Source organism: Canis lupus, chromosome 2 (assembly GCF_048164855.1).
Source record: "Canis lupus baileyi chromosome 2, mCanLup2.hap1, whole genome shotgun sequence".
NCBI lineage: Eukaryota > Metazoa > Chordata > Mammalia > Carnivora > Canidae > Canis > Canis lupus.
In genome coordinates, this window is record NC_132839.1 from 39117550 (window position 1) to 39145407 (window position 27858).

General features: G+C 53.1%; 2 protein-coding genes across 2 annotated transcripts in view; one reads left to right on the forward strand and one right to left on the reverse strand.

Annotated features, from left to right (window-relative positions):
- KLF13 (KLF transcription factor 13) overlaps positions 1 to 17865 on the reverse strand; it is a 50397-nt gene extending 32532 nt beyond the window's left edge. The window contains exon 1 of the mRNA XM_072795922.1: positions 17169 to 17865. Within this exon, the coding sequence (XP_072652023.1) occupies positions 17169 to 17760 (592 nt within the window). The 5' untranslated portion in view covers positions 17761 to 17865. The remainder of the gene's footprint in view (positions 1 to 17168) is intronic.
- On the forward strand, positions 17759 to 26404 carry LOC140609328 (uncharacterized). The gene is made up of 5 exons (XM_072784693.1): positions 17759 to 18062; positions 18235 to 18524; positions 18890 to 19723; positions 19814 to 24829; positions 25032 to 26404. The coding sequence occupies exons 1-4, from the start codon at positions 17759 to 17761 to the stop codon at positions 19973 to 19975; spliced, it is 1590 nt and encodes a 529-aa protein (XP_072640794.1). The 3' UTR covers positions 19976 to 24829; positions 25032 to 26404.
- The last annotated feature ends 1454 nt before the right edge of the window (positions 26405 to 27858 follow it).

A 27858-nucleotide genomic window follows, 5' to 3' on the forward strand; every position in this document is an offset into this window, starting at 1 on the left:
GTACTTTCTGAGAAGGTGTCTGAAGGAGGGAAAGACCTGGTCGAGTGGGGTGGGTGGACCAAGGGTGAAGAGGAGGTTGGAGTGAGGAAAGCAGATCTCCCCAACCCAGGCCAAGAGAAGCATATGGATGGGGCCACGTGGCACTGGCCTTACAGATTCCCAAGTTTTCCCTTCAAGGGGCAGAAGGACCAGCCAGAGCAGGACTCATGTGGCACTCAGGGAATGAGTGACAAAACCCCACGCCCCACATCCTCCACCCCAACACTATCCTCTGACACCCCACAAATACAGCTTTACACACCAGTCCAGTGTGTGCCACTGGCTGGGCCAACCCGACTCCCATACCTGCCAACCCATTGCTTTGACCCCTGGCCACCTTCTCTCTCCCCTCTTGATAGCCCAGTGCTTCTCAGCCAGTCTGAAGGGTGGGTTAAGACCCTGCTGCCCACTGTCTTGTGACCTTATGTGCCTCTTATCTGCCCCCCCACTCTGCCCCTTGCTCTGGCCAGGGTCTCATTACTACCTCTGCTTGCTGGACTCATGGAGCCCTCACCCAATCACCCTCGATTAAAGCCTGGGCAGGTAGGGTGGCACCCCTCTGAAAGGCAAAAGGACTCTGACTACAGACCCCAGAGGCCCCAACTCCCTGGCCCAGCCCCAAGGGTTAACCTGCCCCCAGCCTCTGCCTTGGGGGCTTAACCCCATTCATGATGCTTCCTTCCCCCTCCAAGTCACTGAAGTACAGAGGCAGGACCTATGCCAGCCTGTGAGGGGATGGGGACAACACAGCCAATCTCACTGGGGGCTGTCTTCAGGGTGTGTGGACTGTACCCAGGAGGGCTCAGTGATAAAAGGTGCCATAGCCCAAACCCCTCCAACCCCTACCAGCAATCCTCCCCAGCTCTGTTCTGCACTGGAATCCATGGGATTAGGATGAAGGAAAGATTCTACTGCTTTCAGGGAAAAAACAAAAAACAAACCAAAAAAAAAAAAAACCCTGTAAACTCAAGGACCAGGACTCATTCCCCACATTCTTAGGACAAATCCTGTGACCACCAAGTTTGGCCCTGGGGAAGAATGTGGAATGAAAGCCCAGTCCTCCAAGACTTTCCCTTCTTACTAGTGGCAACAGACCCCTCAGACCAGGCTCCTGAGAAGGGGGCAACCTCATCACCCTACCATGGATCCAGCTCATGATGGTGGGGCGACAGCATCCTACCCTAAGAGGCAAAGGTCACCAGCTAGGGCACTAAGGAACCATGTCTGGTGAGTACCTGGGCTGCTGCTAGTTCCTGGCCTGCTTGTTCCCAACATCCCCAACCCCTTCCATGGACTGGATGCATGGAAAATTCTGAGTCATGGCCCATCTCAGGTGGCAATGGCCTGAGAATTCAGGTGAAGGCAATGATAAAGACACTCAGGAGACCATTCCGCTGACACCCCAGCCCTTAACTGAGGGGTGAGACCAGGTGCCAGCTGGCCGCCAGGTATAGGCTGCCAGCAGGACCAATTTGGAGGTGCTCCCATCTGCATGAGCAGGGCTGGAGGGTAAGTCCTGCCTTGGAGCCAAAGGGAGGGCTCTGGACCGCAAGGGCCCCAAGTGGTAACCTGAGGTAGTCAGGAAGTATAGCTGGGTATTTGCCCAAAAGGCTTGGGGAGCGTCTTTGTTCATTCTGTCACCAAATAACACCAGCAGGGTATCTTACAAAGAGCAGAAATGTATTTCTCACAGTTCTAGGACAGGAAGTCCAAGATCAAGGCTCCAGCATGGTCAGGTTCTGGGAAGGCCCTCTCCTTGGTTCCTAGCTAGTGCCTTCTCACTGTGTCCTTACAAGGAGTAAGGGACAAGGGAGCTCTCCAGAGCCTCTTTTATAAGGGCACTTATAAAGTCATGAGGGCTCATGACCTAATCACCTCCCCAAAGACCCACCTCCAAATATCAACACATAGGGCATCAGTTTCAACCTGAGAATCCTGGGAGACACAAACATTCAAACAATAGCAGGGAGAATCTCCAACGGTCAATGTCATCCCTGAGAGCCAGTCATTTGTGCCACAAGTTACTGAACCAGGAATGAGCCAATTGGTCTGCCTAGTGTGACCTGTTTCACTAAGAGGAGGGAGACATTATTACACAAAAATGCAGCCAGAAGAAAAGGAGGTGCAGAGAGTATAGTGCAAGGTATCTCCCCAACGAAGAGACATTAAAGCAGGATAACTGCCCGGAGCACCCCGGAGGGCCCAGGGCCCCCAGGGGCGACTCTGCCATCCAGAAAAACTGAGAAGGCAGATCCTAAGGCCCTTCCCAAGCTGATTCAGGAACCAGAAGACACCAATTCTGTGCTTGGGAGCCCAAGGTGCCCTTGGGTTTTTTGTCAGTCCTTTGCAAGGCTCTGTCTTCCATGGAGTCACTGCAGTCAAGAGTCAGAACATCTAAAACCCAGAGGGCACACTCGGCACCCAAGGCTGGCCAGTCTCCATCAGGGGTAGTGTAAGCAGGAAAGTTACCCAGGTCATTTCCTCGTGGTTGGAAATTTCCTTAACCCATGAAACCTCGTTCATCCTACTGTGGTCCAGGATGCAGCTAGCACAGGTGGGCAAGCAGCCCTGCGAGAGCTCATGGGTGCTCAGGTCACCCAGTGGCCCAAGTGCCTCCCCATTCTGGACCCCAAAGAAGGCTGGATGCCTTTCCACACCAGGGAGCAGCCTACAGGCACCCCCCACCCTCCCATTCAGGATGCTGTTTGGGATAGCACAGGTTACCAACACCAGGTCTGCAGGAATCTCTTCTAGAGGCAGAGCCTGTCCAGACTTTCTGCACAGACAGCCCTGGCTTTTTCCCCTCCACCCCTGTGAGAAGGGCAGGGCGCCAGCCTGTCTCTGCACTTTGAAGGACATCTGAACGTGGCCACCACAGACCTGGCACGGTTTCGCAGGGTGACATCGAGTGGACACCTATAGCAGCTACACCTGATACACCTGAGCCAGCAGGTCCTGCGAGGGGTCTCACCACAGCCTACCACATGAGCAGAGCACAGAAACAGCACAGGAAGAGCCCCCAGTGGCCTCTCCTGTCTGAGCAGAGGCCCTGGTCCATGGGAGACCCAGGAGCCTCCCCGCCCCCCACACCATTCACAAATACCCTCTAGAACAAGGAGATGCCAGAAGAGAGTAAGGCAGGCCATGCTGGTGTCCAAGTGTTATCTCAGAATAGATGCCCTCGGCCCTTATATTCATTCAAAATATTCACCTCAGACCACACAGGAAGCATCTTGATGCCAAACACACTCACACAAGATGAAAAGCAAGCAGGAAAGGGGTATGAAACTGTGGTCCAACAGCTGAAAAGCCAGCCTCAAGAATGCTTTCATGCTTTCCTCTAGGAAACAATTCTAATATCTGCAAACATAGGATTGCTGCCTCCCCCCCAGAAAAAAAGAAAGGGGGGAAAAATCCACAGATTGCCCAAAGCTCATGAAAGCAATTACTCCTGCAAACAAGAAGCAGAATGCTGAAACCAGAGAAGCCCAGGAAAGTTACAAAAATAGCAAATATGAGTCCTGAGTGGGATTCCCAGGCTGTGTGCGCCTAAGCCACTGTGACACCAGAGCCCAGCACCCTCTACTCAAAGGAGCTGCCAGGAACATGGGGTGAAGATAGTCTCCTTGCAAGCAGGATTTCTGCTGTCTTCGGGCTGTACACCCAGGCTGTCAGCTACCCAACTCCTCACGTCATGGCACTAGGGCCTCCCCAAAGACTTCAGGCTTCTGGAAGTCTCACCGAGAGCACACACCTGCACTCAGAAAGTCCTTCCCTTGAGGTGGAGTCACGCGGCAGAACTGGCATAGCCCTGGTCACCGTGATACTGTCTGACACTGTGGAGGGGAGAAGCTGCTAGCCCTGTGCCATCCAGACCTGCTCTGGTGCCCAGGGATAAGGTCTTTCACCTCAAGGTTCTAGTTCAGCTGCTTCTGCACTTTAAAAAAAACCATTAGGCCAGGTACAGCTGGCTGGGACCCGGGAAGGCTCCGTTACCTGGTAACAGAGGAGGCTCACCTGCAATGGGGCCACCACTCCCCAGGCTGAGCACAGCTATCCCAAGCTACAGATCTCCATAGCAACAAGATGCTCCAGGAACCTCACCTTCTGCAGCGACCAGTTCTGCAGCTCCACTTCTTCCTCCCACAACCCAACACGGACAGTTTAGGGACAGGGGAGTGGAGGCTGGGGCACGGCTGGGGCCATGCTGTTGGGGAGGCTCACCCCACATGTGGTGCCAGAGCATGGGAGCATGAGCTGGCACCTGCTTCAAAAAAGTAGTTCTAGGGATGCCTGGGTAGCTCAGCAGTTGAGAGTCTGCCTTTGGCTCAGGGTGTGATCCCGGAGTCCTGGGATGAGTCCCACATTGGGCTCCCTGCAGGGAGCCTGCTTCTCCCTCTGCCTGTATCTCTGCCTCTCTGTGTCTCTCATGAATAAATAAATAAAATCTTAAAAAAAAAAAAGTAGCTCTAAACGATCTGTTGTTGGTTTTTCTTTTCTTCCCCAAAAGAGAAGGCAACAAAAATGTTCATTCAGGTCCCCGTGAGCATCACCGCAGTGGGTGAAGCTTTGCTCCGGTAGGTTCAACACGCAGACACACACCACACACACACACACACACACACATACATACACACACGCACGCGCGCATACGCGTACAAAGCCCACCCCCATACAACCCAGATGTATACAGCACAGGACACATTCACACGCTGCACAGACCACACCACTCCCGCACCTCCTACCCCACCCCATGCACTCACTTGCCTCCTCTCCTCCAAGGTCAAGCACGCCCCAACCTGCTCTAGGCAGAACAGTGACTGGCTCAATCTGTTCTCACTCCAAAGCCCTCACTCCTCAACAACATTCCATTTTGTCTCTCTGTCTGAATGACACACAAAGCGTATCAGGCAAAAAGGACTTTGTCTGCTAAAAACACTGAGAGGCCCCAGAAGGAGCTGCTTGGAACACAGCATAAACTTCAACAGGCCTGGGAGGAGAGAAGGACCATGGGGTGGGGCTCCGGGGCCAAAGCCCAAATTGTTAGTTACAGCTTACAGAGGGCACAGAGGCACTGGGTTTTTGACAGAACTCCCAAACAGATTAGGGCTCTGGACTTCCAACATTGCATTTGATGCATTTTGATGCATTTTAATACCTTTAATTTGTGTCTTTTCTCCAACATTATAAAAAAAAGTAAATTCTTCACACACACAAAAATCAAATTCTGCATCCTTGAAAATGGTTCCTTACAAAGGAAGAAAGGATGACAAGAAGGCTTCTTGGTGCCCAGGGAGGAAGGCTCTCCAGCACCTCACTGAGAATCTGGAAAAGCTGAAAGGCACAGTGCATGAACAAGTAACACCAGAAGCTCACCACAAAATAAGTGCAACAAATAAAGATATTCCCTTCAGTTTGGGGTTGGGGGACTCCCCCCCACCCCGCCCCGCCCCGTGGTGATAGCAACAGGTGTTGACATGGAAGCCAGAGGAGGGAGGGGCTGCAGGGCAGCCTTGCCCAACCCAGCAAGAATTCAGCCTATGTAGAGAGAGGGGAACCAAGTGGCCCTATGCACTCACAATGAAAAAGGGACCCTGGATACAGGACTGGGTGCTAACTGTGGGGCGGCTTAAAGGACATACCACCCCCCAGGGGCCTGCCTGGCCAGCATTCGTGGAGACAGCCAGCAGGGTGGCAGGAGGCCCTGACCTAGCACATCCAGCCCAACCTACATGGCAGTTACTGTTTAACAGCAAACACCAAAGTGTTACCTTGTACCAAGGCATAAAACTAGTTCACACCTTGGCCTCCCAGGAGAATCTGGCACTGGGCAGAGAGAGCCGTGCTTGGGCTCAGAAAGACTTACAGGACTGTCAGATAACTTCCAGAGATCCAGTTATGGGGATCTGAACACCCGGAGATAAGACAAGCATCTCCCCCAAATTTTCCATACAATTCAATCAACTTCAAAGCCAACAGGATATCCCCATGTGGCATTTACATAAGAGCTCCCCTTCCTGGACCAGTGCCAGTGCTCCCCTCCCTGTCCCCCAGGGCAGACCAGCTGTCTGCGGTGGGGGCCCTCTGTGCCACCCCCGCCCTGCCTCTCTGCAGCTTAAAAGAAAAAGTCAATGAATCACACTGGAAGAAACATTCCTCCTGTAAATGGAATATAAATGTTTATTAAGAAATTATAGGAACCGGGTCAGGCATTTTGGTATCTTAGTCACTCCAGCTAATTAAAGAAAAAAAATCAAAACAGAACAGCATCCCAGAAACTTGAGACCTTGAGAACTTTTCTTGCCACAAGCACTGCCCCAGCTCTGCCAGTTGCCAAGGTGACCCAGTGTTTACCTCCCATCCTGTAGGAGGTGGCTGACTGAGCAGAACAGCCCAGCAGGCAATCTTGCTGTGAAAGGCTGCCAGGGCATCCCCAGGGGTGTGAGGAGGAAGCCAAGGCCACCCCACGGGCTCTCCAGGGCTGAGCCAGGGCTAGAACACCAGGGAGAGGTATCTTCACCAGCTCTCTAGCCCCTGCGGCCCTACCCCCAGCACACCTCTTGCCTTAGTCCTGGGGGCTAGAAACCCCTGAGGACAGGTGAAAGATATGCTTAGATCCTAGGATCCAGAAGGGAGAGGAAAAGGGGGAACAGGGAGAAGAGGAGGGGGAGGGGAGGGGAGGGGAGAGGAAGTAGAAGGGGAAAGAAAGGAGAGACAGAGGAGGGGGAAGGGGAGGAAGGAGAGGAGCAGAGAGGAAAGGAGAGAAGTAGGGGAAAGGGAGTGGGGAGGAGGACAAGAGAAGGGGAGGAGGGACAGGAGGAGAGGGGAAAGGAGAGAAGTAGGGAAAAGGAGAAGGGGAAAGGGAGGGGGAGGAGGACAGGAGAAGGGGAAGGAGGGACAGGCGGAGGAGGAGAAGGGAAGGGAGAAAAGGAAGGGGAAAAGAGCAGAAGGGGGATGGGGAGAGGAAGACTAGGGAAGGGGGAGGGGCAAGAGAATGGGGAGGAAAGGAGGGGAGAAAGGGAAAGAAGGAGAGGGAAAGGAGGAGGAGCAGGGAGGGCGGGGGAGGAGGAAGAGGGGAGGAGGAGGAGAGTATGAGAAGTGAGGGCACACCAGGCTGCACACTTCGCTGGCTAGCTAAATGGCTTCCATTCCCCTGGCTTTAGCCAGGCGGCCATCCCAGGCTATCTGCCCCCGTGGAAAAGGTCAAGGGCACAATGGCTTGAGAAGGAAGACTCCACCAGGAATGCACACCCTCCAGCCTGGCACCAGAGTCCCCACTCTACCTAAAAGACAGACCTGCCCGGCACACACTGCTCCTTTCTTCTATGCTCTTGCAAGACACTGGCCTCAATGTGAAACAGCCCCACTGTGGGTCATGGAGAAAAATCCATCCCTGCTACACCTGGGATGGCTTTTGTGCCACCTGGCCAGATGCCTTGTGACTGGCTTACTTCCAAACGAACAATCTCTTGAGCTTTGGCAGATGGCTGACAATGCACACGCTCATGCGTGCGTGTACACACACACACACACACATACACACACACACAAGTATCTGTCTTCCGAGGCCACATGCAGTGCTGAATGTAGGACGGGAGGGCTTGAGTATGGGAAGGAGTTTAAATGCTCAGCTCAGATTCAGGGAGACAAGTGAGATCAGGGAAAGGAAAATGAAAGTGGAAGTTTTTCAAAGTTTAAAGTTAGCATACTTTAAAATGAGACAACCTGTCCAAAGCAAAATGCTAACACGTAACACCCACTAATCAATAGGGAAGGACAGCTTCAAATCAGAACCTAGAAGAAGCCGAGGAAGCTGAATTTCTTGCAAGACCCAAAGGCCTGACAGTAACTCAGCACAACCACTTTTGTGCTCACCAACAGGGCAACAGAATAGCTGTGACAGTAGATGCTGGTCAGTTGGACCACTGACCGCCCACAAGGAAGGCATGGCATAAAATACTAAGAATACATATCATGATAAAAGACAGCATCCTGCAAAGCCCCTCGAACCTTCCTGATAATCCCCTGATGCATAAGGCCAAGCAGCAAGGTAATCTTAGAAAGCAGGACACGCCATGCAAGCAGCCAAAAAGGAGCACTCTGGAAAAGACAAGGAAGCCTTAGGAAACTGCCCTTACTTAGCACACAGGGCTGCAAGGAGCCAGAAGTCCCTGGTGGGTCCCTGCACTGCTGTGAGGGGCCGTCTCCCCCCACCACACCACACCATTCAGATGGCAACTGACGAACAAGCACCAGGGAGTGAGGTCCTCAGGAGAACCAGGCAAGATCTCTGTGATAGGTCGAGGGGCCCTACCCTACCAAGGCCAGTTGGCACACCTGCCAGAGATGACCACAGATGGAGACATGGGGTAACCAATGACCAGCAGACAGACCAAAGGTGGCGGGTCGGTCCGGGGAACGAGGACAACAGGCAGTGCAGAGTGTAAACCAAGACAACAGAGTGACTGCGAAGTAGCAGGACTTCCCATCACTTGTTACAATGGCAACTATGTAATTAGCTCACATGTATTATTTCTCTTCCAAGGAGAACATGCTGGAGTTTGATACTGATAAGATATTCAAGGTGCACCATGGTGCCAATGCCTTGTTTCCAGAGCCTTCCCCTGATCCCAGACACGGTTTTGAACAAGCAGCCCAGGCGATGGCCCAAGCAGAATATCATGGGGTGCTAAGGATACTCCGGGGTACCTGGGCCCTGCTCCTTTCCCCTAAGAGCGGAGCTCCAAGCTCACTTACGCCTCTTCTGTTTCCTCTCTTTCCCAACACTTCCTTGCAGAAACCTCTATTCTTGATCTGCCATTTACTAACTTCTATCTCTAGCCTCAAACCAAGTTCCCTTTATCCTTTGTGTGTGGGTATTTATACCATAAAAGACAGTAAAAGCTCAGGAGTTTACAGGGGTGGAAATTCCTGGCTATATCACAAATATAGGCTACACATACTTGAGGATAATGACCTCAGGTTGACTTAATGCAAAAGCGTCAGGAGGCCACAAAGGGGTCCTTGACCACCAGCCAAGATGCCTGGCCATCGCCTTGCTGATGATGCCTCTACGGTGGTCCTGGGTGGGGGGCAAGAAGCCTCCTGAGCTCCTCTGAGCCCACTCCCTCCTCTCCCCATTCCCAAGCTTCCTTCCAATTGGCCCATGTTTGCAGGAGACAGGCATGTGCCAGAACTCCACTCTCAGAAGCTCCTGGGATAGGAGCCCAAGGCAGACACTGAGCCACGTGCTCCCTGGTGAATGATTTTTAATTTGCCACCCCCCCCCCCCCATTCCCTGCAAAGCTCTTTCATGATGTACCCTGGGCTCTAGTTCCAAGGAGACGAGCTTGTACCCTGTGCTCAGAGACCATGGGTCACTCACCCATTCAGGGAAAGCCACACCCCTGTGGCAGCAGCACAGGGACATTTAATCTGAGGCATCAGGCCTCAGCACTCTTCCAAACAGGTCACCTTGGGACAGACTGGCCAATCGCCATGGAGTGTGGCCAAGTTCCTGGTTAGCAAGTGTTTTTGTGTGATGAACTTCAAAAAAGAAGAACAATAAACAGATAACCCCCCAACATAGCCTCCCCCACAACCCCCCAAAAAACCAAACATTCTGTTTGTGTAGAATGTTAGTCAAAACCATGGACTGGTCAAGGCTGCTTGCTCCCACCATGCACACAACGCCCAACAGCAAACAGTGCCAACACCCAGGTCATGGGTCAGGAGGGGAACGGGAACTGGGTAGAAGGCGCACGTGTGCTAGGGCATTAACAGGGGCAAGGCAGGTGGCAAGGGAGATGACCAGTCTCTTTGCCGTGGCCTAGCTACAGCTGAGGGACTCCATGTCTCCAAGAAGCCTGACTTGCACCCAGCTGATCCACAAATGCTGGAAGATGGGGTAGAGGGTGGACTCTAAGATCAAACTGAATAAATGAACCAGAATCACAGGTCTCACATAAACATGTTCCAGATTTAGACACAAAACAAACAGGAGAGCACGTTTGCATGTATGCATGTGTTTATGTGCAGCCAATTGGCAGAGCTTCTGGTTGCGTGAGGATTTCTGTGTTACATCCTGTGCCTAGCACCAAATCACTGCCAAAAGAGTAGAAAGTTAGCATCTGGGTCTCCGTTAGATTGACTTAGAGCAGGGGAGAGGGCCTCCTGAGCTCAGGGTCCCACCCTGCAGGCCTTGGCAGCCAAACTCCCAACACCCTCCCATCCCAGACCCACCACAGCAGCTTCTTCAAAATTGCTAAGGCTGGAGACAGCATTCCAAAGTTTCTTTCCATTTTAATGGGAAGCCGACTTATCAAGAAAATAATCCCACTTGGGGCTATGAAAGGGAAGTAAAACAGGCTCAGGTGTGTGGGCTTGGATCAGTATTGGTTTTTTTCTGGAAAGCAAGCAGAGACGCACCAGGTCCTTGAGGGTATCACTGGCTGCAGGCCCCACCCAAGTCTGGAGGATGGGTCATCTGGGGCCATACACCCAGGGTGGAGGCCAGTGGGCTAACTAAAACAAACAAAACCAGGCTATAAATACCATCTGGAAACATTTTCATTCAAAGTAAAATTAGGGTATGTCGTTTGTTTGGGAAAGGCGCACCTAAGACTTGGCTGAGCTATCCTTGGACTTTAAAAGGACTTTAAAGCAGGATCCAGAAATCCCAGTGCTTGTCCAGTCAATGGAAGATGAAACGGAAACATATCAGGTGGACCAGATCAAAGGGGGTTGAATAAAGGTGAACAGACACCACACCTGCACCAGCCAGGCACCTGGCTATACATACAGGACCAGCAGCACCCTAGCCCTCCAAAAACCCAGCCTCAAAGTGTCACCCTATTGGTTACTTATTATCAAGAGGAGAATGTCCTATCTTTATAGTGAAGAAACCTGGCAGACATCGCCTTAACCACATACGTGATCCAGCAACCAGACAACCTGACATCAGGTGCTCCCACTATCGTGTATGGAAATGACCAACATTCCCTGTGTCACCAAAATGTTTCAGTTGGACCTAATCAGGGGGAAGCAACCAGACAAATCCCAGATTGTGTGATGCTCTACAAGACAACTGGTCTGGATCTCTAAAATGCTAATGCAACAAAAGGCCACAAGATATTCCAGACTAAAGGAAACTAAAGGGACAGGCCAACCCACTGCAATGTGTCATTAACTGGGCCCTGCATCCTATAAGGGACCTTTTGTGGATCATTAGGGAAACTGATTATGGACTGTACACATACATAATACATGCTATTTAAAGGAGGAGAGAAAGGGAAGGGAGAAAATACGGTACTTAAAAAAAAAGGAGGAAGGGAAAAAAGGATAAAAAAAAGTGACAGAATATTTAACTGATGAGTCTAGGAGAATGTATGAGCATTCACTGTATTTCAGAATAAGAATCTCTGTGTTTGGGGGGGGGGGGAAGAGCTAATAAGAATTTGTGTGCTGGGACACACATATTTCTAATACCATGAGGCACTGCTCACCTGTCATGCCCTAGAACACAGGTCCAGACAGGAGTAGCAGTCAGACCAGCAGCAGTGGGTATACCTGAACTCAGAAGTGGGGCTGCCCAGGCACTAAACTTCAGCTTCCCTCTCATGTGCGGTGTGACCTTAGGCATATTTCTTAACCCATCTGAATCCTGGCATCCTTTTTTAAAGACTAGTAATAATAATAGTGCCTATCTCATCGGGTCCTGTGAAGATTAAACAGCTTACTGGAAATTAATGCAAACAGAACAATGCCTGTCCCTAGCAGTCTGCAAGTATTAGATACAACAATGAGAGCTGAGTGTATCATTCTAGAAGTTTTCACTTTGAAAAGCAGTTTAAGTGCTTTCTTAAAGCATAAACCAGACATACTTTAACAGTGCCGTGATACCTCAAGATCGCTGGTATAAAGGGCAGTTACAGAATGCAGGCCTCAAGGACTATTGCGGGCGGGGGGGGGGGGGGGGGAACGACACACCCATCCACAAACAGTCCCACATTTGTTTCAGTGCTGTTTGGTTTTGTTGGGTTTCTTGAGTTATATATTTAAATACACAGGCATATACACATGCATACAGTATTAATAACTTGTTGGTTTCTTTCCTTCCTTGCCTGTAAGCCACTATCAACACATCTCTCCCTTCCCCTTTCGATTTGCTACATCTAGGAACCCAACGACCAACTTGATTCAGAGTGAGGTCAGGGCAGACAGGCCCTCACAGTGTCTGGGCTGTCGTGAGCTGGTTTCAGTGAGAGGACTCTCACAGCACCTCCTCTGAGTTTCAGATTTGAACCCCTACATACAGAACCTCTGGCTGAGAAGTGTGGTCCTTATCAGCCTATCCACACAGAGGGGTCTCCAGCCCTCTTTTAGCCAGGGGAGGGAGGGTTTCAAATGGCATCATACCAGCTTCCCTCCCAGGGCCAACAGCCATGAGGCACAGGGGTAGCAGGCAGGGTGGGCACACCTAACTGCTGCAGGGGCTGAGCCCTCACCCAGGCTAGGGTAGAGGGTAAGCCATGGAAGGCTAGCAGGAGAGCCAGGCATGACGTGTGAGAGTACTTGTGATTTTCTTAGTGTTGTTTTAAATGTTCCCAATATGATGATCCCACATGTATAAAAGGAGAACTGGGAGAAGTTTAAAAAAAAAAAAAAACAGCAACACAGCAGGAACCTCAGTACTGGGGAGACCAAGGCCTCCACCTATTTCCTTTAAAAACGTAACATGCCATAATAAAAACAAACAAACAAAAAAACGTAACATGCCTTTTAAGTCAATACAGTAACTTCCCAGGGCATTTAAACGCTGTCTACAGGACCATCAGTAACACTGCCAGGTCTCGAGCTTATGGAAATGCCAGCTGCTCTGCACCAAGACACACACCAGAGTGCACTGCTGCAGGCATTAAATAATAAAAAAAGGGGGGGGGGAAGGCAACGTAGCTCTCATCACAGACAGATCAGAGGCTCAACAAGTTGTGTATGCTACAGCCACACAGCCACACCTTAGAGTACCACACAGCCAGGAGAAAGAATGAAGGTGCCTCAATTAAACCCCTGCCTGGAACAAAAGCCTGTGGTAGAATGTATTTGCTATGATCCTACATTTGTATTTTTCACATGTCTGTGAAGATGCACATGCAAGCATACATGCAAGTCCATTAAGAGGGTCTGGGAAGAGACGTGCCAACTTGAGGTGACAGTGGTTCGCCAGAGGAAGGGAAGGCTGGCACATTCTGTCTACATATTTGTGCACTACTTGAAGAGTTTCACTAGGCCCTACTGGCAGCCTGGGGCTGTGAAGGGGCAGGGAGCAGGGCTGAATGTATCCTGAACAAAGTGCTGGCTCCCTGCCAACCTGGCTTTGCCCTGGGTAAAGGAGATCCCAGTCGCTCAGCTCACTCTTCACTCGACAGGCTGCTGGTCCAAGGCAGCTGCACTGGGGAGCACCTGGGAAGGGTCCAGGTGGCAAGCAGTGTGGTTGAAACCAGGCTCTACAGTCAGAGTCTGTGTTGGGGGAGGAAGCCTAAATACCGGGCCCCAATATCTCACTGATGATCAAATCCCTTGTTCTGTGGCTCAAGATAAACTTCACTAACCCCACCCGAATTATTACAGGAAATGGCTGAATGCAATGTTACTCGACTTCCACCCCAACCCCAAAGAGGGCTAGGTGACCAGGGATATGTCTCTTTCGAGGCCTGCAGGAAGGAGGGGCCGTGCACAGACAGCACAGTGGCTCTCTATCCAGTCAGGCCCCCCAGAGCTGCTAAAATGGGCCCAGCCCAGGAAGCACACAATTGGATGTTTTAGCTTGAGGGGCTACAGGGAAAATAGAGCACAGAGGCATTCTGAAAACAATTCTTTGTGGGAACAAATAGGTAGGAATGTATTCAAGGCATCTCTGCCAAGAAAGACTGAGTGGGCCATTCTGCTGGAGGCCCGCCAAGCGCCACCACACCAGACAACAAGCAGGAATCTCTACGTGAATGATCTGCCCTCAGAAGGCCCTACGCCTTTCTTTCTGAAAGTTCTGAATGTTCACATCAAAGCCCTTCAGCCACCAAGGAAATAGGTTCCTGGTCTTATGACTCCCCAAGGCAAGACTTAGCAAATTTCCAGATCTGGGTTGGGAAGTTCTGATTAGCCAAATAATAAGTGGCTTAAAAAAATAAAAAAATAGTGGGTTGAAATGCAAAAATGTTAAGTCTTTGTTTCATCGAGTTTTCTATAACATCAACAATTACCTAAATGTGACAGGGCAATCAGTCCCCAAGTCACTGGCACTCTTTTGCATTCAGGGAGTGGGTGTGGGAGATTGCAGCAGAGTCAGGGAAGGCCAAGTCTCCCCCAGAGTCAAGGTTGAGTTTTGTACTTCCCAAAGTGTTCTCAAACTCACAGCCTCATTTCCCACAGATCTTCCAAGTGGCCAGGGGAGACATCACCAAGCTGCAGGGAGGTCTGGGGACCCGTCCTTGGCCACAGTGCTAGACAGAGCAGGCTGTGAATTGCCTTTTTGACTAAAGTGGTTTTGATATTCACCCCCCTGCCATGAGATCAGTATGGGTGGGTGGGATGGTGGTGGTGGCGGTTCCCAGTGGAGTAGAAGGCCTCGCATGAGACCCTCCCCCCCCAAAAAAAGCTGCTGGGAGCCCACAAACCAAACCAGGGCTACCTCAGAACCAAAGTCTGCTGCTCAGGTTCTCCCAGGGTAGCCTGGCCTCTCAGTCCCCCACTGTGGCCTGTGGGCTACCCTTGTATCCTCTATGACCACCAGCTAATTATGTTCTGCACACCTGGCACAGGCTCCCTAGAAGAGCCCTCCAGCAGAAGCTGAACCAGACACCCCCCAGAGGCAGGTTCGTGGTTCATAATCAGATTTACCTGGGGCACCATTTAAACTGTATGTTGGGCGGATGGTCAGTATCTGGAACTGGAAATCTACATCTGCAAGGGCTCCCAAAGAAACCTGTACGCTCCTGACTCGGAGGTCTACATCTGCTCTGGAGGTAGGGCCTCGAGTTTCTGCACACCCGGAGGGTGAGGCCGGCTCCTTGCTCTTAGACACAGCACACTGCAGTCGGTGTTGGTTTCCATCCTCTCCTGTTGCTTCAGGTTTCAAAGCACCCCAGAGAGACTGGGTTCCACCCCACTGGGGGAGGCCCGGGTTCCCATTGCCTCTGCCCAATCCTCTGGCCTAGACCTGCTCAGGAACACTAGAGCCTGAACCAGGGGGCGAGCCAAGCCAGAGGCTACCCTCCAGCTCAGGCCCCATCCAAGCCTGCCCCGCCCTCGACAGCGAGCCCCGCCCTCGGCCAGCCCCTCCGCGGTTCTCCAACACCGCAGCGGGGCGGAGGATCCACTGGGAAACAGGCTGGAGGGGCGTCCAATCATTCAATTACCCGTCCAATACTGGCCTCGGCCCCCAGGGCGGCCCTCAAGCCACGCCCCACGCACTGCCCCCGCCTCCGTAATCTGGCAGCTCCAGGATCCTTGCCTAGCTTGGCCCCGCCTTCACCGCCACACCCACCCTTGCACTACAGTTCCCAAGCAGAACCAATATGCCTACACTCACCCCACCCCCTATCTCGGTCCACACACCCTTAATTCGTACTCACAAAGAGCAGAAAAGGCCCCGCCATTCACCCTCGACGCCCCCACCCCCACCAGCCACGCGATTCGGGGCGGCCACGGCAAGGACCAGAACCGCGGGGGCAGCCTCCGAGGTCAAGGTTGGTCTGAAATCCGCCGGCCTTGACACTTGCAGACCTCGGGACAGCTCCGTTCCAAATTCGCCAAAAGAAGGGGGTCTTTCAGCTCCAGGGTCTTAGGACTGCGGTTTTTGAGTCAGTCTTTTAGTCAGCTTCTTTACTGTTTTATAAATGTAAAATCTAAGTCATTGGTAACAAAGTAACTGTATTCGGGTTTTTAACCTGGTCCAAAGGTGGAAAAATTAAGTGTAACAAGAGTTAGCGCGAGCCCTGAGGAAAGACACATTTCTTTCAAACCAAACTAGGAGAGAAAGGTGTGCCATCCATTAAAACACAGCTCCCAAGTTTGTGCTTAAAAAAAAAAATATATATATATATATATATATATATATATATACGAAAAACCACCAAAAACGAGGTTCCGGGCCCGTGCGAAGGGGAGGTCTGCCCCGGGGTCGGAGGCCGGCGACGGTGCGCTGAGGCCGCCGCTCCCGCGCAGGTGCCGCCCGCGCGCCCCCGACGCCGGTGGGTGAGAGCAGGGCGGAGAAGAGGGCGGTGCGCAGGACCGGGCAGGCGAGGGGGCCAGCGCCCCGAGGCCGAGGAGCCCCCTTGGGTTGGGCGCGCCCCCGCCGGCCGGATGGGCGGGGCTCCCACAAAGAGCCTCGGGCGGAGAACCCGGACCGGCCCCCGCTGGCTCTGGCTTCGACAAGTTAAACCTCAGAGCGCTGGAAAAATTACAGGAAGAGGAGAGCGAAGAATGTGCCGAGTGGCTGGAGGGAGCCCTGTCCCCGCGTGAACTTCGCCCGCCGCTCGCCCGGGCCGAGCCGGGCCGGGCCGGGCCGGGCGGGCGGGCCCCTCCCCTCCCCTCCCCTCCCCTCCCCTCCCGAGCGCGCGCGCGCCCGCCGCCCGCGGGGGAGGGGCCGGGGCCAGGGCACCCCCGCCCGCGCGGCCCCCAGGCGCCCCCGCCGCCCGCCTCCCCAGAGCAGCACGTGCGGCCCCCACTCGGCGCGCCCACACCTGCCCGCGCCGTCCCCCAGCCCCCGCGGGGTCCACGCCCGCAGCCCGGATGACGACATCCGCCCCCGCGGCCCCGCCCGAGAGCGCCCGGGGAGGGGGCGTGCCCGGCGGGGGCGCGGTCGCCCGGCGGGCGCCGGCTCCCGGCTCCCGGCTCCCGGCTCCCAGCTCCCGGAGCCGCCTCGCCCGGCGCGCGGGGCAGCCGGCAGGACCCCGTGGCGGGAGAAGGGGCGAGGCCGCGGCCACCCCGGGCCCGACCGTCCCTCGAGCCCCGCCGGCGGCCCGGGGGCGTGGCGCGGTGGCCCGGTGGCGCGGTGGCGCGGTGGCGCGGTGGCCCGGAGGCCGGCGCCGTCCCCGTCCGCGCGCTCGGGGCGCCCGGGCGGCCCTACTGACCTGTGTGAGTTCTCAGGTGCGCCTTGAGGTGCGAGGACTTGCCGTAAACTTTCTCGCAGCCCGCGTAGTGGCACTTGTGCTTTCTCTGCGGGGACTCGAGGTCGGCGCGACTTCGGCCCCGCCGGCCTCTTTGTCTGAGGCCGGGCTCGCCGCTCCCCGCGGGCCCCGGCTCCCGCTCGGGCTCCAGCCCCGCCTCGAGCTCGGCCTCGGGCTCGCTCCACGCGGGGCTGAGGGGCGCGGCCGCCGCACCGCCGCCGCCGGGGGAGGCGGGCTCGGGGGCGGGCGGCGGCGCCGGCGGCAGGCGGCAGGGGGTCCTCGCCTTCCGGGCCGCGGCGCCCTCTCTGCGCTCCGCCGGGGAGGGCGCCGGCGCCTGCTGGTTGAGGTCCGCCAGGATCCGCGCCACCACGAAGAGCGAGGCGCTGTCCTTGCCGTCGCGGCGCTCCTCGACGCGGGGCAGCGTGGCGGCGACAGCGGCGGCCGCGCCCTCGGGTCCGGACTGCGGCCCCTCCCGCGGCCCGTGCACGACCGCGCGGCTCGACATGGACACGAGGCACTCGGCGGCGAAGTGGTCCACATAGGCGGCGGCTGCCATGCTGCGGGATCCGGCCGGCGGCCCGGCGGCACTGCTGGTCGCGGCGAGTCGTCAGCGGCGCATCCGCACCCACGGCCTCGGGAGAGCGGGCGGGGGGCGGGGGGCGGGGGGCGGGGGCGCGGCGCGCCCTCTCCGCGGGCTGGGCTGGGCGCGCAGCCGCCTCTGCCGTCACCCGCGCGGCTCCGCGTCCGCGAGGCGCCGGCCCGGCCGGGCACCGAGGAGTGAGCGCATGGGGGGCGCGGGCCAGTGGGATCCCCGCGCGGCGCCAGGGGCGGCCTGTCCTAAGGATGCCGAGCGGCGACGTTAGGGACTCCCTCGCCGAGCCGCGGCCGCAGCCTCGCCGCGCATTGTGGCGGGCGGGACAGCCGCCGTGCGCGCCGCGGCTCGGTGTGGGCGGCCCGGCCCCGGGGGTGGGCGGGGCCGGGGCCACATCTGGACCCGACGTCAGCCCCCAGCCACATCCTGGCGGCGCAGGTTACAGGCGGCGGCGGCCGCGGGGCCAGCGCGCGCGCGCGGAGGGGGCGGGAACCCCAGAGCGCGCGTCGTCGGGAGCGAGCGACCGCGCGCCCACGCCCGGGGAGGGGGCGTGGCCTAGGGCAGCACGGGCGGACGCCATTGGCTCGTCGGTGGGCGGCCGGACCAACCCGAGCGGCGAGAGGGGCCGACCCGCCCCGGGGCCTGCGCGCGCCAATGGGCGTGCCCTCGTGGCCCGCGGGAGGAGGAGCGGAAATTTGAGCCGGGAGCCGGGCACGCGGACGCAGGACGTCCGAGGGCGGCGGGCCGGGGCGTGGCTGCGCAGGGACCGCTCTCGCCCTGCCGCCCACCCCTCCTCCCAACGGCGGGGAGACCGCGGGACGTTTTCCTGCCGGGCTTCCATACGGTGACATCCTGGAGCCCGGGAGTGGAAGCGAGCGCTCGGGAGGGCGCCCCTTTGTCCCTCCATCCCCGCCTGTGAGGGGCGCCAGGGACGGGCGCGCCTCGGCGGGGCTCGCCTCCCCTTCTCTCTTTCCTACCACCGCGACGTGGGCGCGGCGAGGAGGCGTGTCCGCTCCGCTGGGCGCGGGGCTGCCGGCCTGGCCCGGGGGCGGAACCACGCCTCGTGCCCCCCCCGCCGCCGCAGGGTTTCTAGGTGGCCGCGCCTCGAGACGCGAGCGCTCGCCCTCTCCTTGCTCTTCCTCTGCTGAGCTCCCGGCCTCGGGGCGGCCCGGCTGGGAGCGAGGTCACGGCTGGGGCGGGGCCGCTCCCGCAGGAAGGACTGACAGCGTCCCCGTCTGGTCCCGGGCGGCCGGGGACCCGGAGGGGATCGCGCTGGTGGGGAGCCGGGCTCCGGCGGAGCCTGACGACCGGCCCCGGGCTGGTGGATAACCTGGCAACGTGGGTGACGTGCCCACCGCCTCTCGTGCTTGCAGGAGTGAACTACGTGCCGGTGCAGCCGGCGCCGCTGTTCAGGGAACGCGGGGCCCCTTCCTTCTCGCCCCAGGCCTGCTGCCAATTTCTCTCGGCTGCCTCCTCCCGCCGCGGTGGGAAGGCTTCAAACGCCACCAGCTGCGAGGCCCCCGCCCACCGCGCCCCACCCACCCGCCGTCTGGGCCTCGCGGAGCGAATACCCCGGGCCGTCCAGTCCGCGTCCTCATGGCCCTGGCCCTTCCACTGGCCCCGACCGCCACCGGCGCCCCCGCCTTCACCCCCTCGGCCCCACCATCCTTCTACAGGCCTAGCCCTCGTGGGAGGAACCAGTGTACAGCTTCCCACTGCCTCGGGATGGGCGCAGCAAGCTCCTTTCCGGACCCTCGCCGGCAGCCCCAGGACTGGAAGGCAGCGCCTGGGACTGCAGCCCCTGGGCGGTTTGCCTTCGTGGACGGATCGCACGTGTCAGCCGACGGACCGCGCGGGGAACCTGCTGGGTGGCAGCAGCCGAGACGCTCGAGACGCTGGAACCGCGTGGACCTGGGTGGGGTGGAGGGTAGGCAGCGTTATCCTGCGCGCAAAATTAGGAGCGGCCATTTCCCACCGAATTAATTTGAGGCCTGGTGAGAAAAAAACGTTTTTCCAGGTAACGAAGAAGGAACTGAGAGAGGTGTTCTCTGTGGCGTGTCACGGTGAAGAGCGAGCGCCCTCGGTGTTGGTAACTGACACCCTACGCTTACCTCTCCCTGATCAAGCCGGTGCCCTCTGGGAAGTCCGCAGGAGTGCTTCCCTGGGGTGGGCTCCGTAAGGGCCATCTGGGTCAGATCCCTCCAGGAGGGTCTCCTGACAGGAAGGAGTCGTTCTGCCCGGCAGATTGTGTTGATGACGTTTAAGAGGTTTGTGTCCTGACCAAATAATGATTCAGAGTGTTCCCGTAGTCCTGCCACATGCCACAGTCACTTGGTTAAAGTTGGAGCTGGCCCTTCCCGGACTTACCGGCATCCATCCCCTGCCTGTTCCTCTCCTGCTGCAGTACCCCAGCCTGCACACGCACACTGGCCGTCCTCCCACAAGCATGCACTATTCTAGGCACTGGGCCACAGCCATGGGCAAGACACCTGCCCTGGGTGAGGGCAGGCTGGCCTGGGTCGAGGTCCTCTGCACTGCCACGCACCCCACCCCATCCACAGCCCAAAGCTGTCCTTAGGCCTCTCTGGGGGTGCTGAGTGCAGTCTCCCTAAGGGTTTCAGCTGTGCCCTGTGGCATTCTGGATGCAAAACTCAGTTCCCTGGTTGGTTTCTCAAGCGTTTGATGATCGTTCACTGAAAGCCTCAGACCCTGCAGCCTTTACCACGTAGAAGTATGTTCCAGTATCCAGAGATGCATTTCTCCTCCCCAGAGCTGTGAGTAGTCCGCGTTTTTCTTTTTATGTGGTATTCTGGCAGAGGTAGCTTATGTATAAACGAGGGTGGGTGGGGATCAAGTGTCAGATGGAAGGAACAGAATATACAAAAACAGAGTAGGGAAGATCAGATGAGAACAAGTAGATGGAGATGTGTCTGGGAGTAAAGAGGTTCAAGACTGAAAAGGTAGCTAGGGTTTCTGGTAAAGGTGGTGAACTTCTGGAGCCTCCTGAAACTTCTGGAGCCTAAAGAAAGTAAAAGGAAGCATCTTGGGTTGGGAGACACCAGGCACAATTGACCATAATTGTGGTCATAATAAATGACCATAATAATTCCTGTTATTGCCATAACAGGAACAGGGGGATTAAATGAACTTAAAGATATTGGATACTGAGACCAGCCCCTGCACCCCTCTTGGCATTTCAGATCGCAGGGGCCAGGAGACAAAGGGTGTTTTCTGGAGCATCAGACCGGGCCAAGGGAAATACCTCAACTTTCTGGCATCTGTGGTTACCCAGCTAAGTCGGATCACCCCAAGGAGAGGCCACTGATAATGAGCCCCACACATGTGTACAGAGCTTCTAATCAGTCTTTCACAGGAAGCCACAGCTGACCTAGCATCTCAGGAAACCAGGGGGGGCGGGGGCATGAAATCTAGAGCCCCAATGGCTTTTTAAAAAGCAACTTGGAAGAAACAGAGACTATATAGAGAGAAGTATATGTCAACATAAACTACTAATAATGTCATCAGAGAAATTAAGATACTGCCACCCATGAAGGCAGGACACCTATAAAGAAACATTCAGAGAACAAACAAAATTTAACATAAGATAGCAGAAAGGATTTAGGAAGGGGGAACAAGATAAAGTTGAGGAAATCCCTATGAAAGTAGAACAAGGGGTGCCTGAGTGGCTCAGTCAGTTGAGCACCTGGCTCCTGATTTCAGCTGAGGTCGTGATCTTGGTCCATGCTCAGGACGGAGTCTTTTTGTCCCTTTCTCTCTACCCGTCCCCTGTTGGTATTCTTTTTCTCTCTCTAAAATAGATAAAATCTCAAAAAAAAAAAAAAAAACAAAAAAACAAAAAAACAAAAAACAAAGAAAGTAGAACAAAAAAGAATGCCAGAAATGGGAAATAGAGAAAAAATTAGAGGAGCATCCAGGAAGTCCATTGATGAAATAACAGGAACCCGGAATGAATGATCAGAGAAAACACAGGGGGTGGGTGGAGTCATCAATGAATTAATCCAAGAAAAGTCTCCACTACTGAAGAATGTGTGTTGAAAGGGCCCTCAGGGAGCCCAGCTCATTGGAAAAAAATAGTCCTATCCTCAAGGAGATTGCTGTTGAAGTTCAAAATAATGGAGACAAGAAGCGTCCTGACAATAGAAGCAGGTCACATAGAGATTGTCAGGAGTCAGAATGGTTGTGGGCTTCCCCACAGCAACAAGTAGACCAGGCAAGGGGCAAAGCCTTGGGAAATCTAAAGTAAAATTACTTTCCCGTGTTTACCCAGACAGTACAAACCAAATATTTTTAGATGCAGGAGGTCTCACAAAATTTGCCTTCCAAAATAAATAAATAAATAAAAAATGCCTTCCATACATCCTTTCTCGTAGTAGGAAGCTACCAGAGATAATGCTTCCAAAATGAAGAATTCAGTCAACAAAGAGGGAGGCATGTGGTCCAGGAAGTCTTCCACACAGGAAGGAGAGAAGCACAGAGGGCGAACAGACCAAGCTGGGGTAAGTCAGACGCCCTGGGGACACCTCTCCACCAGGTGAAAAGGTAGAATCCCTGTATCACTCAGGAGAGGCTGGGGCATGCTGCAGTACAAACAACTTGCAAATCTCAGAGGTTTATTTCTGGCCATGCTACGAGTCCATAGTGAGGCACCCAGGGACAGGGAGGTTGATGGGGCAGCCACTGTCTAGAACATGCTGGTCATCATGGCAGAGGGACAGTGAGAGCACTGACCCAGAGGTGTCACTCACATAAAATCTACCTTCCCCCTCCCCAAGTGGGCCTGACCCACTTTCAGGAGCCTTTTAAATCTGGACCTAGAGGCCAGGGACATGGAAATCTGAGCCTGAAGGGTGGCAGGGATTTGAGGTGAGGGGGATTCTGCAGTGTCCAGTTTCAGGTCCAGGACCTCTGGAGGAGGCTCAGTGGTCCTTGCATGTGTGTGGTTCATGTGTGGCTGGCTCATACAGTTCTTTTTAGTCTAGAAACCTATGACCTAAAGATAAATTGTCTGTTCCGCACTCCCGCGTAGCACTCCTAGCCCCAATACACAATCCAAATGCACAGGGGGTAGAAAGGGACAGAAAAACACAACAAACACTCTGATTCAGAAAGTGGAGGAGTGGAAGAGTCCCTGTAAACAGTGTCTATAGCAAACCTAAAATTGTGCCAGACAGGTATTTTCCCCTACCCAGAAGTGAGGATATTCCTGGAGTCATTTGAGTCCATGCAATCGAGGAAGGCCTGGCCAGTGCATTTTTCTTTGGACTCTCACTTCACCCTAAGGGGTTCTTCACCTTCATCTTCCCTGTCTCCTTCTCCTCCTCATTTGTGCTCTCTCTCTCTCTCTTTCTCTCAAATAAAATCTTAAAACACACACACACAGGGGCACCTGGGTGGCTCAGTGGTTGAGCATCTGCCTTGGGCTCAAGGTGTGATCCTGGGGTTCCAGGTCAAGTCCCACATCAGGCTCTCCATGGGGAGCCTGCTTCTCCCTCTGCCTATATCTGCCTCTCTTTATGTGTCTCTCATGAATAAATAAAATCTTAAAAAAAAAAAGAACATTGATATAAACACAGGCAAGACAATAAATACAGTCCATGCCTCTCATTTAAAACCAGGACAGATATGAGAGGCATTTTAAATGTGATTCCTAAAAAAAAATAAAATAAAAAATAAATAATAAATAATAAATAAATAAATAAATAAATAAATAAGATTCCTTAAGATACATAGGCTCTAGAGCAAACAGTAAGTTTCAACCATTTCCAACCATATAAGAACACAATGAAATGCACATTTCGATGTTCACTGCTACATGACCCTTTGGTGAAAATATCATAACCAAGGAAGAATTATAAAATATTCTGCAATGACAGTAAAACAGTAGCTATAGTGTATTTATACAGCATTAGATATATACTTAAAGGGTTTTTAATGCCTTCAAACTTGAGAACACCAAACATACAGAGGGACAATATCAACTCACAAAGTCACAGGTCTGCAAATGTCAGTTCACTAACTTGTGCATATTTTAATTTGTATTTCTTCCTTCTGTGTCCTCCTTATCTGTGGTGTATCTCATGACTCTTCTGGACAATCCTTTTGGTAGCTTTCCTCTGCTATTTAGACACCCTGGGTCAACACTTGGATACATTTAGTGGCCTGACTGCTAGGGCTTTGCCACTGATGGTATACCGTTCTGACCCACATCAAAAGGCTGAAACTCATTGATTTTTTTTTTAAGATAAAGTATTCTCATTTTAAATATTACTAACTGATTAAATTAAAATATAATTGACTTCTTACCTAATCTGTTTGATTCTGGTCAGCTACATTGTCAATAGCCACTTTCTGGTGCATTTTGGTAAATGCTATTCTCTCTAAACTTAATTGCAAGTTCTTTGAGCCTCTTGATCTTTGATGGTATAGTAATATCCTTAAGTCTCTTTTCTCTGATTCTTCCAAGTTCTCCCAGGTCCTCCCAGGTGATGATTTCCCAAACATTCTACCCCTGGACACATGATGGCCATCCTTCTAGCCTCCACTGTCAGGTTTCTCACTGCCTACTCATTAAAACTTAAGCGAATGCCACAAATCTTATTTTCTTTGCAGCAACACCCCACACGTGGTTACTATTCTCTCAGTCCAGAGCAGCTAAGTTATGGTATAGTAACAAATGATTCCAAAAACTCTGTGGCTTCAAATAACAAACGTTTAATTCTCAGCACATCAAGAGTTATCTGGGGGACTGCTCTGGGTTATGATCAGTCTCACCCCAGCATCCAGATCAATGGGACAACCATGCCCTGGAATACTGACAGTTTGTGTTAATAATGGTCACAAGGACTGCTGGCCCACAGGGAGCCAGGTGCAGACCCAAGATGTCCCCAGAAGACAAGGAGCTGAGAGCTATTCAGTGAAGCATTAACAGTTGCCACAAACCTGTGACTTCCACAAAATGTGACTTCTGAGGATACTAAGAAAACTGGCAAAGAGTTTGGGGGTTGAATTAATGGTAAGTACATAGAAACAAAAAAGAAAGCAATCAAGAGCTCCAAAGAAAACAAAAGGAGTCCATTGTAGTTGACCACTTGGCTCAGTTACAGAGGGTATTTTCATGAGATTTAAAAACATGGAGCATTGCTCTAATGAACTGTTCTATGTCACTTTAATGGCCCTTTTTTTTTTTTTTTTTTTTTTTTTTTTTTTACACACAGAGGCAGAGACAATAGACAGAGGGAGAAGCAAGCAGCCCAGTGCGGGACTTGATCCCGGATCACTCCCTGAGCCAAAGGCAGACAATCAGCCACTGAGCCACCCGGGTGTCCCTCTAATGGAGATTTTTGAGGAGTACACACGGGCAGAGGAGGCAAGAGGAAAGGAAACTAAGTCCACAACTACATATGGGGCGATAACTGACAGCACCCCAAACTGAAAGCCCAAGAGGTAGCAATATGATCATGCTGTGACAGACAAAGTTCTAAGATGGCCCCAACATTCTAGTCCCCAGTCTACATATACTTCTCCCCATAATCAAATGCTAATGCAGGTATTTCTGTAAAGGCATTTTACAGATACGATTAAAGCCCAAATCAGTTGACCTCAAGACGGGGAGGTTATCTAGTAGGCCTGACCCAATTACATGAGCCGATTTATCTGGGTCTAGGGGTCAGAGATGGGAGATCAAAGAGATTGGAAGCATGGGATTCAAATTGGGATTTGAGGTGGGAGAAGTTTTACATTGCTGGCTTTGAAGATGGAGGAGAGACTACATGGCCGGAAACATGGGTGTCTCAGAATGGCCTCCAGATGACGGCCAATTGAAACTGGGACCTCAGCCTTATGACTGCAGAGAACAAACTTCAACCACAGTCATTGGGTTGGAAGAGGGCCCTGGGCTCTAGTACAGAACATGACCTGGGTGGTACTTTGATTTTGGCCTCATTAGAAGCTGAGCGGAAAACCCAGCTGCCCCATTCCTGGACTTCTGACCTACAGAACTGCCAGATCATAAATGGATGATTCAAGCTGCTAAACCTGTGGTAATCTGCTACACAATAGAAAATTTATGCATGCCCTGTTTGAGTTACAGAAATTGGGGAAAGAGGCAAGAGGGATTATTTCTGGGGAAGGGGAAGAAAGGGAAGTTGAGGGGTTACTGTTTCATAACAAACCTTGAGCCTATAAGGTATCTGCATATATAACTTTAAGGAATAATCCCAATTAAAAGATGTGTTAGACTACGAGCACTCAGCTACCAGTTGCTGTAGACTGAATGCTTGTGTCTCTCCGCACCAAATTCATAGGTTGAAACCTAACCCCTCAGGTGAAGGTATTAAGGGTTGGGGCTTTGGGGAGGTGATTGGGTTATGAGGGTGGAGGCCCCCTCCCCATAAATGGGCCTAGTACCCTCATAGAAGAGACCCCAGAGAGCTCCTTTGCCCCTTCTGTGTTGTGAAGACCCAGTGCTATGTGAGCTTCGTATCTATGAACCAGGAAGTGGGTTATCACAAGACACAAAATCCTTGGCACTTTGATCTGGGACTTCCAGCCTCCAAAACTTTGAGAAATAAATGTCTGTTGTTATAAACCACCGAGTCTATGGTATTCTGTTACAGCAGCCCAGATGGACTAAAACACCCATAAAATCTATCCCCAATTTCTACAGCAGTGACTGACCACAGTCCTCACACTCCTGCACAGTTACATGTGACCCCGTGACCAAGTTCTGAGTGAGGGAATAGAAGTGGAGGGGCAGTGAGCTGCTTCTGCACTGGGGCCTTTAAGAGGATGGGTTCTTTTTTTTTTTTTTTTTTTTTTTTTTTTTTTTTAAGAGGATGGGTTCTGTCCTGCATGTTCTCTTTCCCCTTCTGCCAACTGGGTGATTATGACAACAAAGCCCTTGGGGATGATGGAGCCACCAAAGAGAAGAGATTGGGACCTAGAAACCTGACCAGCAGTGCTCTCCTGAATGGTGACTGAATTTGAGCCACAGTTTGGGGCCTACCTATTACTGGGGCTGAGCTTGCCCTAACTAATATAAAAGTGGAAGTGAGAGGAGGGAAGTGAAACAAAAACAAGAAAACAAGGTATAGGAAGAAGGGGTTTGATGCCAGGCAAAGCGAGGGCTGTGCTTTGTTCTGCAGTGTTATTCTCTAGGATTGGTTTCTTGGTGGCAGCCAGGCTGTGGGTTGCCAAGTCTGGGCATCTATCATCTTCCCTACTTCTTCCCAGGGCAGCCACTGCCTCTAAGTCCTGCATCTACTCACAAGCCATGGCCCAGAGTTGGGCTGAGGGTGGCTGGGATTTATCCAGGATCCCCTCGTGATTTCCTGATGCTAAGGCCCTCCACCCATAGAAAGCAAGCAGTATCCTCTTCATGCAGCCCAGGGGTCACTCGTAGACTCCCACCTGCTCCTATCGCCTGACTTAGCCACAGTATCATAAAGAATTCTTGCTCCAGAGAGACTTTCACCCTGAGCCATTGCAGTACTCAAGTTTGACCATTTCAGAATCGGATGGTTGGATGGATGAGAAACTTCTGACCCAAACCTCATCATAGTCGTTGATGGCTTGTTTCATGAAAAGGAGAACAAGCCATTCTCTGTTGTATGACATGGGGGTGGGGTAGAAAGCTGTTTTCATGTCCCATCTCCCAGTGGTCCTTGAGTACAAAATAATTCATCAGGTCCTAAATGATGAAAGCTGGCTTCACATCTGGTGCATGCTTACACAGCAGAAGATTAAAACCAGAAATGCTTCTGAGACCAGCCATCGAAAGACCGAAGAGATATTTAGTGTCTGCAACAAATGTAGGAGGAAAGCATGTTAAAATGATGGATGGTCCCTTCCAGGCTTGCTGGAACAGATGGCTCCCACTCGTAAACGTGGCAACCGACATGGGATTCCACTTTCCTTCCTGATAATCTGGGAGGATCTCTGTTGCCATGATAATTGCCTATTCTGTATGTCACCTCCCAGTCTTGCCCCTTGGTCGTCTACTGTTCATAATCTGTGATCCTCTCCCTGGGTGGGTGTTCAGGG